Source organism: Taudactylus pleione, unplaced genomic scaffold (assembly GCF_031769625.1).
Source record: "Taudactylus pleione unplaced genomic scaffold, aTauple2 ptg000311l, whole genome shotgun sequence".
NCBI lineage: Eukaryota > Metazoa > Chordata > Amphibia > Anura > Myobatrachidae > Taudactylus > Taudactylus pleione.
In genome coordinates, this window is record NW_028284712.1 from 1358417 (window position 1) to 1376929 (window position 18513).

Below are 18513 nucleotides of genomic sequence, written 5' to 3' on the forward strand. Positions count from 1 at the left end.
CATGATCATACTACACATCTATTACACTATATACAGACATAGGACACTACACCCCCAACATGTCCTGACCACTGTACATGACCATAATACAGATCTATTACACAGTATACAGACATAGGATACTACACCCCCAACATGTCCTGACCACTGTACATGACCATAATACACATCTATTACACTATATACAGACATAGGACACTACACCCCCAACATGACCTGACCACTGTACATGACCATAATACAGATCTATTACACAGTATACAGACATAGGATACTACACCCCCAACATGTCCTGACCACTGTACATGACCATAATACAGATCTATTACACAGTATACAGACATAGGATACTACACCCCCAACATCTCCTGAAAACTGTACATGACCATAATACACATCTATTACACTGTATACAGACATAGGACACTACACCCCCAACATGTCCTGAAAACTGTACATGACCATAATACAGATCTATTACACAGTATACAGACATAGGACACTACACCCCCAACATGTCCTGACCACTGTACACGACCATAATACACATCTATTACCCTGTATACAGACATAGGACACTACACCCCCAACATCTCCTGAAAACTGTACACGACCATAATACACATCTATTACACTGTATACAGACATAGGACACTACACCCCCAACATGTCCTGACCACTGTACATGACCATAATACACATCCATTACACTATACACAGACATAGGACACTACACCCCCAACATGTCCTGAAAACTGTACATGACCATAATACACATCTATTACACTGTATACAGACATAGGACACTACACCCCCAACATGACCTGACTACTGTACATGACCATAATACACATCTATTACACTGTATACAGACAAAGGACACTACACCCCCAACATGACCTGACTACTGTACATAACCATAATACACATCTATTACACTGTATACAGACATAGGACACTACACCCCCAACATGTCCTGACCACTGTACATGACCATAATACACATCCATTACACTATACACAGACATAGGACACTACACCCCCAACATGTCCTGAAAACTGTACATGACCATAATACACATCTATTACACTGTATACAGACATAGGACACTACACCCCCAACATGACCTGACTACTGTACATGACCATAATACACATCTATTACACTGTATACAGACAAAGGACACTACACCCCCAACATGACCTGACTACTGTACATAACCATAATACACATCTATTACACTGTATACAGACATAGGACACTACACCCCCAACATGTCCTGACCACTGTACACGACCATAATACACATCTATTACCCTGTATACAGACATAGGACACTACACCCCCAACATCTCCTGAAAACTGTACACGACCATAATACACATCTATTACACTGTATACAGACATAGGACACTACACCCCCAACATGTCCTGACCACTGTACATGACCATAATACACATCCATTACACTATACACAGACATAGGACACTACACCCCCAACATGTCCTGAAAACTGTACATGACCATAATACACATCTATTACACTGTATACAGACATAGGACACTACACCCCCAACATGTCCTGACCACTGTACATGACCATAATACACATCCATTACACTATACACAGACATAGGACACTACACCCCCAACATGTCCTGAAAACTGTACATGACCATAATACACATCTATTACACTGTATACAGACATAGGACACTACACCCCCAACATGACCTGACTACTGTACATGACCATAATACACATCTATTACACTGTATACAGACAAAGGACACTACACCCCCAACATGACCTGACTACTGTACATAACCATAATACACATCTATTACACTGTATACAGACAAAGGACACTACACCCCCAACATGACCTGACCACTGTACATGACCATAATACAGTTATATTAAACTCAATACAGATATAGGACAGTACACCCCCAACATGGCCTGACCACTATACAGTACATGACCATAATAGAATTATATTGCACACAATACAGATATAGGACACTACACCATGACCTGACCACTGTACATGACCATAATACACATGTATTACACTGTATACAGACATAGGATACTACACCCCCAACATGTCCTGACCACTATACATGATCATAATACACATCTATTACACTGTATACAGACATAGGACACTACACTCCCAACATGACCTGACTACTGTACATGACCATAATACACATCTATTACACTGTATACAGACATAGGACACTACACTCCCAACATGACCTGACCGCTGCACATGACCATAATACACATCTATTACACTGTATACAGACATAGGACACTACACCCCCAACATGTCCTGACCACTATACATGATCATAATACACATCTATTACACTGTATACAGACATAGGACACTACACTCCCAACATGACCTGACCGCTGCACATGACCATAATACACATCTATTACACTGTATTATAAATACCTTGAACTATGCATGAGATGGGAAACATAAAATAAGAGTGGATTCTGTAGGATAATTACCTATAAATGATGGTAAATGGTATGGTTCAGTTAGCGTTACTAGGGGAATTACAGAGCTACATTTATCAAATCTGGATTTGTCTTTGTGTTACGTGACATAGACAACTCTGGTTACACTTTTGCGCTAAGGTTTGTAAATAATGAGAAGCAAGAAACCATTTTGGTCACATCACCCCGAATGCACAGAAAAGCCGCAATCTGCGCTCAGGAGTCTATTAATAACGTCTGTAATTGTGGGGGATCAGGAGACTGAAAGGGGAAATGTTCCTCCCTCGTTTCTCAAACACTGACTTTTCCAACCATAGAGCAGTTTTACATCGTCACAAGATCCTCACAAGGGCTCAGATAGCAGAACACAAAGAGGATCTTAAACCGACTGTAGTCTAACATGTTATTTTTTTATTTTCATTTTCTGCAAAAACTGATTCCAAATGATCCTGAACGTCTAACGCTGTATCTGACTCCCAGTATATAAATGATAAAGGATCCTGAATGTCTAACGCTGTATCTGACTCCCAGTATATAAATGATAAAGGATCCTGAATGTCTAACGCTGTATCTGACTCCCAGTATATAAATGATAAAGGATCCTGAATGTCTTACGCTGTATCTGACTCCCAGTATATAAATGATAAAGGATCCTGAACGTCTTACGCTGTATCTGACTCCCAGTATATAAATGATAAAGGATCCTGAATGTCTTACGCTGTATCTGACTCCCAGTATATAAATGATAAAGGATCCTGAACGTCTAACCCTGTATCTGACTCCCAGTATATAAATGATAAAGGATCCTGAATGTCTTACGCTGTATCTGACTCCCAGTATATAAATGATAAAGGATCCTGAATGTCTTACGCTGTATCTGACTCCCAGTATATAAATGATAAAGGATCCTGAATGTCTTACGCTGTATCTGACTCCCAGTATATAAATGATAAATGATCCTGAATGTCTTACGCTGTATCTGACTCCCAGTATATAAATGATAAAGGATCCTGAACGTCTAGCGCTGTATCTGACTCCCAGTATATAAATGATAAAGGATCCTGAACGTCTAACGCTGTATCTGACTCCCAGTATATAAATGATAAAGGATCCTGAACGTCTAGCGCTGTATCTGACTCCCAGTATATAAATGATAAAGGATCCTGAACGTCTAACGCTGTATCTGACTCCCAGTATATAAATGATAAAACCATCTGTAAATGTATGTAATCCCCCTTCCTGTACAGTGGACGCATTGTGTAATAAAGCTCCGGGTGGTTTATAATAATCACCTGGGATCCCCCCTGCAGACCCCGGCTGATAATCCTCTCTTACCTCTGATTTCAGATGCCATCTGGTATTTTGCCAATGACAATCTCTATGTGACGGGTCCCAACGGCACCGCCGGCATTTTCACCACATTCCCATCTGAACATCTGACTCTCATGAACGGATTTTTTGACCAGGTACGTCGGTGTCCCCCTCAGCCGCCAGACCGGGAGGAGCACACTACCAGGGACAGTGACCATATTCAGTATTTCTGCTGTGTAGCCGCAGCTTTACCTCCTGTTCCTCCCAGTAACCTATTCGCCATGCTGGGCATGACTGGCAGCAGGCGTGATACACTGGGTGGTGCCACCCAGCAGGTTTCCCTCTGGTTACAGCAACATAGGGGTCTTTATAAATGACAAGTGATAAAATCCTGTGCAACCAATATATAAAACAGAGTGCCGCCAACAGTAAGCCGAATATACTACGGATGCGACCGATGGTGGCGTTAAAGGACGCATCGATCGGTGTTACATCTTACACGGGCGCTGAAAGTGGGCGTCTCAGTCCTTGCACATTTGGCCGCACGGATGTATACAAGGGAAGGAAGTTTATAGCAACAATTTCATAACCTCAGACGGGCGATCGCCAATAGACGCTATTGCGTGCCGGTCCCAATCAGGCCCTATGTATTTTATTGAATTCAGAGGAGAACCCCAGAAGAAATGTAGCACAGCGCCCATGTAACATCCCATCTTCAGTATATTTCTATATACATAGGGATCTCTGACATGTTCTCCGCGGCCCGTGGTAAGGCATAGCTGCGGTTTATCACACACAGATAGAAAGCCGCCCCACCGCGTTCTTCTCTCCCTCTATAGTCAGCCTGATGACCTGCGATGACCATGAGACATGTCTGCGTAACTAAATATCCCCAGCGCATCTCTTAAATATCTGACCTTGAAAATGCTCCCAATGCCGCTGCTTTTCCTACTTCAATACTCCCTTTGTTCAGCAAAACAAACTTCCATTAAACTCTTCACTAGGGAGCGACCCACCCCTGGAGGCTTGTGACCGGGCTTATTTCCTACACCATGCATTATTGTCTGATTAACTGATGAAGGCGCACATGATTTACGCTAAGTAACTGCAGTATTTGGCATTAGGGTATAATTGTTTTACTGTATGTTGCTGACATTAATAATATTACTACAGTGGTCGACATGGTCAAAAGGTCGATGTGCAAATGGTCGACACACACAAAAAAAAGGTTGCCGTGTGGTTTTTCATGATTTTTAGGACTAGGGTTAGGATTAGGGCTAGGATTAGGCACGTGGCAGAGGGTTAGGGTTAGGTTGCAGAAGGGGACGGGTAGGATTAGGCACTAGGGGGAGGGTTAGGCACCTGGGGGAGGATTAGGGTTAAATATAAAAAAAAGTGTCAACCTTTTATGTGTCGAACATTTGCATGTTGACCATTGACCGTCTCGACCTTTTGACCCTGTCGAACTAAGGTCATGTCGACTATTTACATGTCAACCTTTTAGCCCTGACAAACTTTTGTCCCTGTTGAACCTTTGGCCTCTCTAACTCCTGGGGGTATAGTTACTAAAATGAGAGTTTTTAGTAGTGGAGATGTTGCCCATAACAACCAATCAGATTCTAGGTATTATCTCCTAGTTGGTGCTAGATAAATGTTATGTAGAATCTGATTGGTTGCTGTGGGCAACATCTCCACTTCTAAAAATTCTCATTTTACTAAATATACTCCATGCTGTCTATCAAAATAGTGTCTATCCATCAATCCACACCCCATGCATTTGGGGTGGGCCCAGAGATGTCACAGCAGCTCAAAGGGCTACAGAATGAATCTAAAAGTCGTACAAACTTAAGAAAAATGAATCTTCATCCTGAGAAATATATCAGCAGAAAATGTAGTTATATATTCCCGGGTGAAATGGGCAACGCTGTCAGGGGGAATTGAGCGCTATATCTAAACAACACATAGAGCTGAACAAATAAAGTGTCAGCGAAATGAATACGGTGTATCGGAATAGGAAATGGCCGCAGAACATTCGAAGAAATAATTCATCATTTGCAGAACTGTTCCCATAAAATACAATTAGTAAATTGTTTCGATATAGACACACTGCAGGATCAGGAATTATTACGGGTAAGATGACCGAAAAACAAGGGCAAGTTATGAGCAACAGGTCACTCAGGTCAGAAGAGGCTTCATGTTGGGCGGATATGGTTATACAGTAACTAGTTATAACTGATCATTTGTAGATATATACGTTTGTGCATTTCATCGTCTTTTTACTGCAGACTCTGACGTTTGCCAGCCGTGGTCTTAGGGCCTAATTCAGACCCGCTCGCGAGCGCTGAGCGCTCGCAAGAGGGTCGATGTTGGCCAAGTGCGCATGCGCACGACGGAGGCGGCTCCGTCGTGCGCATGCGCGAGATCCGAATAACGACGGCCAAGCCGTCATTATGGGTCTCGCACCAAAGGGGGCGTGCTGTTGATGGTGAGTGACAGCACGCCCCCTTTGGTGGGCATGCCGGGGGCGTGGCTGCCCAGACGGAGGCGTTCCCATGGGAACGCCTACCGTCTGGGGCCGGCCCCACTGACATCACAAGTGATGTCAGTGGGAGTGCCTTCGGCTCTGTTAGAGCCAAAAGCACTACAGGGCTTGCGGCAACGAGACCCTACCGCAAGATTCTCGTCGCAAGCCCGATGGTCGCGATGGTCTTGACCATCGCGACCATCATTTTGGCCGCTCGCTATAGCTGTGGGTGGTCACCCACAGCTATGCGAGCGGCCAGGAGGCCGCTCTTAAATTCAGAGGGACGGCCCTGATTCAGAGCGAGCGCTCTGTCAGAGCGCCCGGCTCTGTATCAGGGCCTTAGTGTGGTGTTAGGTGATATATTGTCAATAACGTCTCATTATTCTGTGTTCCAGTTTATCGGCACGGCTGCTTTGATCGTCTGCGTCTTGGCCATCGTAGACCCCTACAACAACCCCATCCCCCGCGGTCTGGAGGCCTTCACGGTCGGGTTTGTCGTCCTAGTCATCGGTCTATCTATGGGCTTCAACTCTGGCTATGCCGTTAACCCTGCCAGGGACTTTGGACCACGTTTGTTCACCTCGCTGGCTGGATGGGGCACAGAGGTTTTCTCGTAAGTATCATACGGACACCACAACATGAGTGATGCGATTATGGCCTGGTGAGAAATACCTATAGTAACTAAGATTCCTTTATGGAATAAATACTAACACAGCATAGGGAGAGACATTTATCATTGACTCAGAAACCACCTTTGGGGACCCTGTCCCAGGATACAGATTATGTAATGACATTATCCAACATTAAGGGGTCCATTTATCAATAATCGCATTTGCAATGGGTTTTGTTAGCGATATTAGCACCGGTGCTTGCATTGCAGTATGTGATCATAGCGCTGAGATGTAGGAAAGAGCAACCCCAGGAAAGCATCGCATCCCACATAAAAACCTATGGGGGTTGTGGCGGAATTGGTATGAAAAACCGCCGGCCGCATTCCCGTCAGCGGCAGCCCGACAGGAGCAGAGTGCGACGCAGCGGAAGCCCGACAGCGCTGGAAATCCTGATCGTGGATAGGTAAGTATCCACTAACCTAACCTAACCCCCCTAACCCTAACCCTCCTTAGGGGTGCCTAACCCTAACTTCCCCCCCAAGTGCCTAACCCTAATCCCCCCTCTAAGTGCCTAACCCTAACCACCCCCTTCCCCGCTACCTAAACCTAAGCCCCCGGGGGGTGCCTAACCCTAAGTCCCCCCCGGGGGTGCCTAACCCTAACCCTCCCTCCCACTAGCCTAACCCTAACCCTCCCGGGGGGTGCCTAACCCTAAGTCCCCCCCCGGGAGCCCTAAACCTAACCCTCCCCCCCGGCGGCTGTCCGCTCGCGGCGCCCGGCATCACTACGATCGTGATGCCGGGCGCCGGTCTCCCGGTGTCGGGGAAATGCGGGCATCTACATCTAGACGCCCGGCATTTCACCCATGCCGGGATAAGACAGTCGGGAAGCCGGCTGCCGCTATTTAGGCAGTCGGCTTCCCGATTGCCTCCCGTTGTGGCTGCTCTCGGATATGGTTGGACTGCAGCAGGTATCGGAGAACGGGTGTTTTCGGGGAATATGCAGCAAATATTTAATGTTAAATAGGCCCCTATGGGTGAGATGTTTTAATGATTGCGTTTATAAAAGGCGATCATTAACGTTCATACTTCACTTATTTACCCGAGTTATTGTCAACCGCTATGCCGTGTTTTCTGCGTGTCAGGAGAGCTTCACGATACAAGGTTGTCCTGGCAATGAATTATCTTCGGTCTTCCTCACGCAGGGGTTGAAATGCGCATGTGTGGCCATCAGGACGATGTTGGCAAGCGGGCACAAGCTCCAGATAGTTACGTGTTCTGGTGCTTGATGCATGGGGACTGCTGTGCCATGGAACCGCAGCACTATCTCCAATAATAATAATAATAATAATAATTGTATTTATATAGCGCTTTTCTCCCATAGGACTCAAAGTCGCTTTACAGACATCAGAAAACATGGCACATTGTACAAGGATTTGGTGTTGCAAAAAAGTAGAAAACCACACCCAAATAATTGAAATCAGCCGAAACCTAGAGAACACAATAAGCATATTGCAGGGTTGGTGCAGACATTTTGGGAATTAACTTCAATGGGTTAAATATTCCACCCACAAAGGTACCAAATGAGGCAGCCGTTTTGGGCACACTACGTAGGATTACCCTGGGTGGAATAAGTTACGCCAATATCTGCTGTGGACTCTTTACTTGCATATAGGGAAGTACAAAGATGCTGTCAAACCATTACAAAAAAGCTTTGATACATCCCGTTAACAAATTCTGTCACTCCTCCATTCCGGCAAAGTACAAGAGACAGACGCCCACATAAGGACTGTGTCGCTCGCTTGAGAACCATGTGCTGTGCACACAACTTTCCTAGCGGGGTGGATGACAGACCGAGGATGGGGGAAGTGGAGTAGGTCGCATTGTCCTCCTTTCTGCTCCGGTCATTCTGAGATGGCCACATACACCCCACCAACATTGCTCCATAGCATCCAGTGATCTCTATTTATTATCATTATCACTTCTGACCAAGGCCCTGCCACAGTGCCACCCGACACACTGTCTGTTTCTGTCTCTCCTCCTTTCGGCTGTCAAAAACATAACAGAAGAAACACAGATTTAAGTGACCCTGGGGTGCACCAGGAAATGTAGATAAGATCTGGGAGATAAAGTTCACAAACACACCCAGTAAAAATGTTAATAATCTGATGTAATCTCTTTGGGATACCAGTATGCAGTCGGGAAGCCGGCGGACCTAATCCCGACAGCCGGCTTCCCGAATTGTGATATCCCGGCCCGGGTCTAAAGACAGGCGTTGATATGCCGACGTCTGTCATTAGACATACATCGGGAGTCGAGCACGGATAGCCGCGCGGGTGGGGGGGGGATTAGGTTTAGGGTTCCCGGGGGGGACTTAGGGTTAGGCACCCCCGTGGGTGTCATATAATGGTATGCTTTCATTATTGCCTTACAAAGGCAAAGGAAGAATTAATGGACCTTTTATGATACAACATGAGTCAATGGCAATGAATCTTTATAAGAGTCTAAACATTCACTTTGTTCTCTCTGTGCTCTCCCCAGGGCCGGCGACCAATGGTGGTGGGTCCCCATCGTCTCACCCTTATTAGGAGCAGTGGCTGGAGTCATGGTCTACCAGCTGATGATTGGCTGTCACATTGAACCTGCACCTCAATCTACAGAACAAGAAAACGTCAAGCTGGCCAACGTCAAACACAAAGAGAGAATCTAAGAGAGCAGCCACCAAGGGACTGTCCATATTCATAAGGCTGCCACTGGCCAAGAAGAAAGTAGCCGATGACCTCCTCGTCTTTTAGATGTTAGATGTTTGTAGTATACGCTTACTCGCTTGTCGGATATGCAGACCCGTTTTCCCATAATGAAGCTGATACGTCTTCCCTTGCTAAACTCTCCACAGACAGCGCCAATGGACAGTGGTCGTGAACAGCGCCAGAGCCCCGGTGTTAATCCCGATTTACAGTTTTGTTTGACTACTCCTCTTTGTAGCTTTCCAATCCCGGCCCAGAGTTGGTAGCTGAGAAATTGAGAATTCAGTATTGTCTTTGTTTTTGTAAGGAGAACATTTCACTGTTTGCAAAGAGAGGAGCAAATATCCTGCAGGAGCAGGTTCTTAGGGTTGTTGTAAGGTGAAGGAACTAGAAAGTAGGGTTGCAATCCTGAATTCAGACAAAAATTGAGGAGAATTAAGAAAGTTTGGGTTTACCCCATTCCATAGTACTCTGTAAGTGAATCCAGATTGCTGTCGCTCCGTAATTTCAGAGTCTTGGACACGGAGCTGCTGTTTCCAGTAGGCCCTTCCTTCACATTAGCAATCAGATCTATAGAGACATTTTCATGGATATTGGTCCAGCATACAGTGCGTCTGTCTCTGCTGCATGCAGGTGACGTGCAAAATAGGGATTAGTACATCCCTACTAAAAAGTTCCAGTGCATGCATGGTACAGTCTTCAGTCATCATGATGCAGAATAATGTACGTGGCACGTACGCAACCATCGTTATATCCAACGCGCATAGTATTTTCCAACAACTTGATCTGATTGGCAACTAGTGGTAACGCGGCTTTAGCTGCGCAACAATTAGATCCGGTACAATATTGGTAACGAGGACAATATTGGGGCATTCAGGCATTACAATGTATTATTTCAATATTTGGGCATCGGACAATTGTTTTTTGGGGGGGTTATAAGATGATTTTTGTTTCCTATAGGGGAGGAGAAATGCTGGGCGCAATTTCATGTTAAGGATAAAGGGTGTGAGCTTTGTACATATGGCTTATTGCACCTGCTTGTGCATTGGATGTATTTTATGTGCCGATAAATAAAACATTGTTATAGAAAATAGAGAGAGAATGTTTTTTATGCTTTATTCCATCATAGTAATTAGCACAATAACATATTTCAGTCCTTTTAAAGAAATGCACTATATAGATGAATATTATTCCTTCTTCTTCTTCCTCCTCTTCTTCTTCATTATATTCCTCTTACTATGCCTTCTTGTTTCTTACTTTTCCTCACCTTTCTTTTCTTTCTCTTGGTCCTCCTCATGTTTCTCTTCCTCTTCTTCCTTCTCCTCCTTTTCTATCTCTTCCTCTTCTTCCTCCTCCTTTTCTATGTCTCCCTCTTCTTCCTTCTCCTCCTTTTCTATCTCTTCCTCTTCTTCCTTCTCCTCCTTTTCTATCTCTCCCTCTTCTTCCTTCTCCTCCTTTTCTATCTCTTCCTCTTCTTCCTCCTCCTTTTCTATCTCTCCCTCTTCTTCCTTCTCCTCCTTTTCTATCTCTCCCTCTTCTTCCTTCTCCTCCTTTTCTATCTCTTCCTCTTCTTCCTCCTCCTCCTTTTCTATCTCTTCCTCTTCTTCCTTCTCCTCCTTTTCTATCTCTTCCTCTTCTTCCTCCTCCTCCTTTTCTATCTCTTCCTCTTCTTCCTTCTCCTCCTTTTCTATCTCTCCCTCTTCTGTCTCCTCCTCCTTTTCTATCTCTTCCTCTTCTTCCTCCTCCTCCTTTTCTATCTCCTCCTCATTATCTTCCTCTTACTATGCCTTCTTGTTTCTTACTTTTCCTCCTCTTTCTTTTCTTTCTCTTCCTCCTCCTCATGTTTCTCTTCCTCGTCTTCCTCCTCCTCCTTTTCTATCTCCTCCTCTTCTTCCCCCTCCTCTTTCTCCCCGCCTCATTATCTTAATCTTCTGTCTCTTTCTTTTCTTTCTCTTATTCCTCCTCCTCTTCTTCCACCTCATCTTCCTCCTCCTTCTCTTCCTCTATTTTTCTTTTTAACTTGCTTTTTTCTTTCTTCCTCCTCCCCTTCCTCCTTCCAACTTGGTAGAAATGGAGAATTTTTGCCCTTTCTCTTCTTTCTTCTGCTTCCTCCTCCTCCTCCTCCTCCTCCTCCACCCTCTCTTCCACTTTTTGTATCTCCGCCTCTTCTTCTCCCTCATTATTCTCCTCCTCCTCCTCTTCTTCTTTCTCTTACTTTTCTTCTTCTTCCTCCTTCTCCTTCTTATCTTTCTCTTTTTTCTCTTTCTTTTCCTTTGCCTCTTCTTCCTTCTCCTCCTCCTAACTTGGTAGAAATGGGGAATTTTTGCCCTTTCTCTTCTTTCTTCTGCTTCTTCCTCCTCCTCCTCCTCCACCCTCTCTTCCACCTTTTCTATCTCCTCCTCTTCTTCACCTTCATCTTTCTCCTCCTCCTCTTCCTTTTCTTCTTCTTCCTCCATCTCCTTCTTATCTTTCTCTTTTCTTTTTTTCTCTTTCTTTTCCTTTGTCTCTTCTTCCTTCTCCTCCTCCTAACTGGGTACAAATGGGGAATCTTAGGCTACGTCAGTGAGGACATGTGGCTTGCAGGCTATGCTAATTAATGAGTACGGATTATTGCCACTGTTTTGAGACATATGTCTTTTGCACCACGGAGAAGGCAGGTGCAAATACGCACTTGTAATGAGCCTATTATTAAACCAAGCTTATGGGTATGGGCATAGATACATACAACTCCCATTCGTACTTGGCTCCATGCATGCAATGTGGACAATTCCAGCTGACTGTAGTTCAACATGATGTGTCAGGATTTCTGCCGCTGTGTCCCATGCTTACTGATGATTGCGGACCTGTCCTAGAGAGGCTCCAACTAAATGTAAGCACCCTGCTTGAAGAACTGATCCACAACCAAATAAACACCCTCTGATCTGAGACTGTTGAAACAGATCCAAATGAAGGGACAGCTCCACCAGCATTGGACAACTTCATGCTTCTCTGCTCATGAAGGGTGAGCCGCCTCCACCCAATACACCCCTTCCCTGCAGCTGTGCTCTACAGGGCAGCACATTCTGCATAGGCATTACATGGTCATACACTGCATGACCTATGCGCGTCTTTCACTCTGAAGTGACCAGCACCCGGTTAGGGTGCAACCGTCGTGACCATCTGTTGTGATGGTGCTCACAAATGCAGCAAGGTTGTGTCTGACACCTCCTTCTGCATTTGCATTAAGATGGACAGAATTGTAAAGCTGCTTGTGTGCGGTTCTGCAATTTCGTCCATCCCTGAATCAGGCCCTTAGTTTGCTAACAGGGCAACATCTCCACTTCTAAGATGTGTCACCTGAGTAAAATCACCCCATATGCTCTTCTTATGCTATCTTCACACGTAGTGCAGCCCGTACTTGTGTGCACTCGCAGGTGCAGTGCGAATGCAAAATATGCTCTGCAAGCAGCAGGATATTCAGCTCCGCAACAGGCCCACTGATGGATTAGATGAAGTTGGAAAGGGGCAGAGTTCTATGTTTATGCTCATGTTGGGGGACATCTGGGTGTGTATGTGGGGAGACGTGGGGGTGTATGGAGGGATGTGTGTGTGGGGCATGTCAGGACATGTGGGGGGAATTGTGGAGGGGGTATATGTGGGGAAACATGTGGGGCGCATTAAGGAACATATGGGAGGGTCTGTGGAGAGATGAGGTTCACATGCCCATCCACATTCCCCCCTCATGGTTTCTGGGGTGGGAATGTGGAGGGCGTGTGGGGAGACATGTGGGCTTCGTGTTTGTGTGGGGGGTGTTGAGGACATGGTGGTACATATGGGGAGCATGTTGGGGGTGTATGGTGACTTGGTGAATGTGTGGGGGAAATGTGGGGGGACATATTGTGGGGTGTGGGGGGATGTGAGTTTGCTCATTGTTAGCCGGCTGAATATATGCTACACCATGTTGAATAGGAGGATGACAAGGGATAAATAATGACTAACTTACCTACACTTGGGACATCCAAATCCCGGAGTAGAGACCAAGTGGAAAGCACAGGAGTAACGATGGCATGATCTGCCCCCATGATCTGCCCCCATGATCTGCCCCCGTTATTATTATTATTATCGTTTATTTATATGGCGCCACAAGTGTTCCGCAGTGCCTTACACAGTACATAAATAAATAGATTGATTTACATTCACTTACAGTACAGTACAATACAATACAATACAGGACATGGATAATATATATTGCTACATTCGCGACCATAACACTCAGATAAGCAACAATGCAAAGCAACCCAGTGTTAGGTGCCCTGGTAGAGAGTAAGAAGTAGATGAAGGTAGAGTAAGGAGAAGCCCATGATCTGCCCCCATGCTCTCTGTCCATTCATATATATGTGTTTGTTTGAATTTTATTGTAATCAATTTGTTATTAATTAGACTCTAGCAATTAATAGTATGACTTATGATATAATAAATGTTTTTTATGTTTTATTGACATCTATTGTGCCCCTTGGTTGGTTTTTACTAGTGATTAACCCCTTCAAACCTCAACCGCCCCACTTAAAAATAAATACATTGCAGCAGATGTGCAGGCAATACCTGTATAACTGCCCCACACCCAGATGACTGACCCGGTGCAGGACATGACACAAGCCACGCGGTCATGCCACAGACATGTATGGGCCGTGCTGCTCGGGATTCTGTAGAAGTCTCTCTTTGCTCAAGGTTTAAATTTTGGATTTAGTAGAATGAAGTCTGGCATATGCTTTGCACAGAGTGACCCCATTAAATGCTGGGTACCCCATTATCCCTACCTATAACAGGGAAGAAGGATAACGTAGGAGAGGAAATTATATCGTCAGAGTCATAAAAGTCTCCACATTAGTTTTCTGCTTGTAAAGAGGCTGAAAGCCAGAAACAATGGGGCTGATTCAGAGGGGGACACTGGTGCATTCGTAAATGCCATTTTGAAGGCAGCTGACTTTTGCGGAAATATGCTATTGACACAAGCCGCCATCTTGTGTACAGAGACACCCATCGCCGGCATCTCAGATCCACTGCTTATATACAAAAGGTGCAACATCGATAACATTGGTCGCGGTGGAGACATATCTGCGTTTTTCTAGCCGACCTTGTTACTTCCCCCAAACGCTGACTATCTGTCACTCACTTTGCAAATGAATCCTCACTGCATCCGCCATTGCTAATCCATCCCTGTGCGTGCGCAGTGCGGCTGTGACGCATGCGCTACGGCAAACAATTGCTCCACTGCGTCCGACATTGCGTCCATTTCTGAATCAGGCCCAATGTCTGAATGGCTGCACCTATGATGTATAGTCACAGTGGCTGCTACAGTCTCAGTGAGAATAATTAATATTATTTCCTCCCTATACAGGAAACATACTCACAGAAATAATGTATAATCCTGTACATCACAGACAATTAGTGCACCATTACCACTGACATCCCGGAGGCTCTGATAGGGGAAATAAGAGAATGATTATTCACTAGGGAGAAAAAAGTTCACTCAGTAAAACACATTTACTAGGGGCCAATAATGTCTTACACGTCGACGTCCGCCCTCCGACTGTAGATGTGAACTGAGCTCATGTAATTGAATCCTGAATCCTTATTAAGAACCTTTAAACCAGACGATGATGCAGTCATAATATTTGTCTCATTTTCACAGATCCACCCAACACGACCCCACCTCGCGGCCGGAAAGTGACGCTAAGAATAGGTCAGGATGGGGAGTAGTGCAGAAACGAGATTTCATTATATGGAGAAATATTATATGATACACAGGGGTGGGGAGTGGGCATTCCCAGGGTGTACCCTGCTGTACACGACCATGCTCCCTTCGCATGCTGGGCCTTTCAGAGCCGAACGCTCTGACCAGAGCACTCGCTCTGAATCAGGTCCCTCCTCTCTCGACTTGGAGCGGCCTCATGGACGCTCACATAGCTGTGGGTTACCACCCACAGCTATTCGAACAAACGATTTTCGGCCGCACTGACTGGTTCGCGCATGCGTATTACGATCCGTACGCATGCGCAGTTGGGCAAACATCGCTCGGAATGAACGAGCGGCCGCTTACGAGCGGCTCTGAATCAGGCCCACAGAGTGGTGACACAATTAGCATCATTACACACCTTGGCGCGCTCATATAAAGAGGCGAATGGCACAATCTAGCCACAGCATTGGCCTCTATTCCTGAGTGTCAGGCAGGCAGCACCGCATGTGGCAAAGTCTAGCAAATTCCGCATGCTCTGCAGCGTACTGTACATACGGGAGCTCACTCAGACCGGCACGCAAGATGCGATCGCTCGCTGGCCAAAAGGGGTGTCAGATATTTAAATTAAGCGCTCGCACTGCGTCGCGTAAGGACGCCCACTGTGTGTTAGCGAGCTACGGCAAAGTGCGCTCGCAAGTGTCTGAAGACGCCCCCTTGCCTCTCGCAACACACGTCATCTCCGGGAAATGTATGATTAATCGGGATCATCGGGATCCATCGGAGCAGCTCGCAGCCCTTGGGGTAGCCTTTCCCCGCCGCAAGCACTGCGATCAGTGCGGGCTGAAATAAATGCAGGTGATGTGTTCAATGACACTACTTTGCTAACTATGCACGCCCTTTAAACAGCGTTTTGGGGGAGTGACACGCCTGCGTTCGCACATCCACTCCCCCGTTCACAAGCACCTTCCCCTGTTACCTCCCACAAACGGCGCTATCTGTCACTCAAAGCAGCGACCTGATAGTGGCTTACCAGCTACCAAAATCAGATCGCAATGAATGGCTTGCGCACGTGCACTGCGAATTATACGCATGCGCAGATGGGTGAAAATTGTTCACAGCGAGCGATCGCGCCTTAGCGAGCGGGTCTGAATCAGGTCCCCTATACTATGACTGTTTCTCTCCATACATGAAATAGGTGTGGCGGACGCATGGAAGAGAACCATCTCGTGATTGCGTCCTACCCTGCATTTTCCAAGGTTGCGACTACAGAGCTCTCCAATGGCTACTTTTTATGCCTCGTCTCCGCATCTTCTGAAATCCAAATACGATGTACATGTTGCATATACTAATCATCTGATATAATGCACATGTGGGATATACTAATCATCTGATATAATGCACATGTGTGATATACTAATCATCTGATATAATGCACATGTGGGATATACTAATCCTCTGATATAATGCACATGTGGGATATACTAATCATCTGATATAATGCACATGTGGGATATACTAATCATCTGATATAATGCACATGTGGGATATACTAATCATCTGATATAATGCACATGTGGGATATACTAATCATCTGATATAATGCACATGTGGGATATACTAATCCTCTGATATAATGCACATGTGGGATATACTAATCCTCTGCTATAATGCACATGTGGGATATACTAATCTTCTGATATAATGCACATGTGGGATATACTAATCCTCTGATATAATGCACATGTGGGATATACTAATCCTCTGATATAATGCACATGTGGGATATACTAATCATCTGATATAATGCACATGTGGGATATACTAATCCTCTGATATAATGCACATGTGGGATATACTAATCCTCTGATATAATGCACATGTGGGATATACTAATCCTCTGATATAATGCACATGTGGGATATACTAATCCTCTGATATAATGCACATGTGGGATATACTAATCATCTTATATAATGCACATGTGGGATATACTAATCATCTGATATAATGCACATGTGGGATATACTAATCATCTGATATAATGCACATGTGGGATATACTAATCATCTGATATAATGCACATGTGGGATATACTAATCATCTGATATAATGCACATGTGGGATATACTAATCATCTGATATAATGCACATGTGGGATATACTAATCATCTGATATAATGCACATGTTGGATATACTAATCATCTGATATAATGCACATGTGGGATATACTAATCATCTGATATAATGCACATGTGGGATATACTAATCATCTGATATAATGCACATGTGGGATATAATTTATAAAAAGGGCAGCATAGTATATAGAGGCAGGGGGAAATATTAATTAAGATATATTATACCTCCTACCCCTCTGCCCAGGATGCAAGGCTGTGCGGTAGGAGTGGCCATCGACCATCAATGTTTTGCATCCATCAATGGTCTACGACGATGGCAAGTGTTTTTACCATCGATGTCGAGAGCACATCAGTGGTGCCAGCCCGATAGCTGAGGACTGAGCAGGAGCAGCACTTTATAATCGCTGTCTAAAACATTGTTTTCTCCTGATGGTTTTAAAACCATCAATGGTACAGTCTTGGCCATTACTAGTTAGCAACCATCAATGGTCTGATGCTGATTGTGTTCACCATTGATGGAAAGTCACCAATGGTAAACACCTGTGACTGATCCATGATGGTGCGAGGATGCTGTTTTCCACATGCACATAGACTAACCATCAATTGGTTAATTACCGAAAAACCATCAAACCTTAATGAAAAAGCAGGCGATGGTCATCACTATTGTGGGTGCAACATCCCTGCTGCCCCATAGCACCTTTACCAGAGTGGTAACATTGGATCCCAGAAGACATACTAGGGGAGTTGAGGTCTCGGTATGACCTCCTGTTGGTGTACGCTGGGCAGAACTTTGACCCGGGGAGCCTGTTCTGGGCCTTCCACTGGATGGAGTTGGTCTGGGATGCCTAACTTAATCATTTGAAGATTTAAACCCGGGTAACGCCAGGTACTTCAGCTACTATTTGAATATTCTTGATATTTTGGCCTTTCATTGATGGTGCTGGCGAAGC

At 45.0% G+C, this 18513-nt stretch overlaps 1 protein-coding gene across 1 annotated transcript in view; it reads left to right on the top strand.

Annotated features, from left to right (window-relative positions):
* AQP3 (aquaporin 3 (Gill blood group)) overlaps positions 1 to 10813 on the top strand; it is a 34092-nt gene extending 23279 nt beyond the window's left edge. The window contains exons 4-6 of the mRNA XM_088442409.1: positions 3867 to 3985; positions 6750 to 6967; positions 9506 to 10813. Of these exons, the coding sequence (XP_088298535.1) occupies positions 3867 to 3985; positions 6750 to 6967; positions 9506 to 9674 (506 nt within the window). The 3' untranslated portion in view covers positions 9675 to 10813. The remainder of the gene's footprint in view (positions 1 to 3866; positions 3986 to 6749; positions 6968 to 9505) is intronic.
* Positions 10814 to 18513: the final 7700 nt, after the last annotated feature.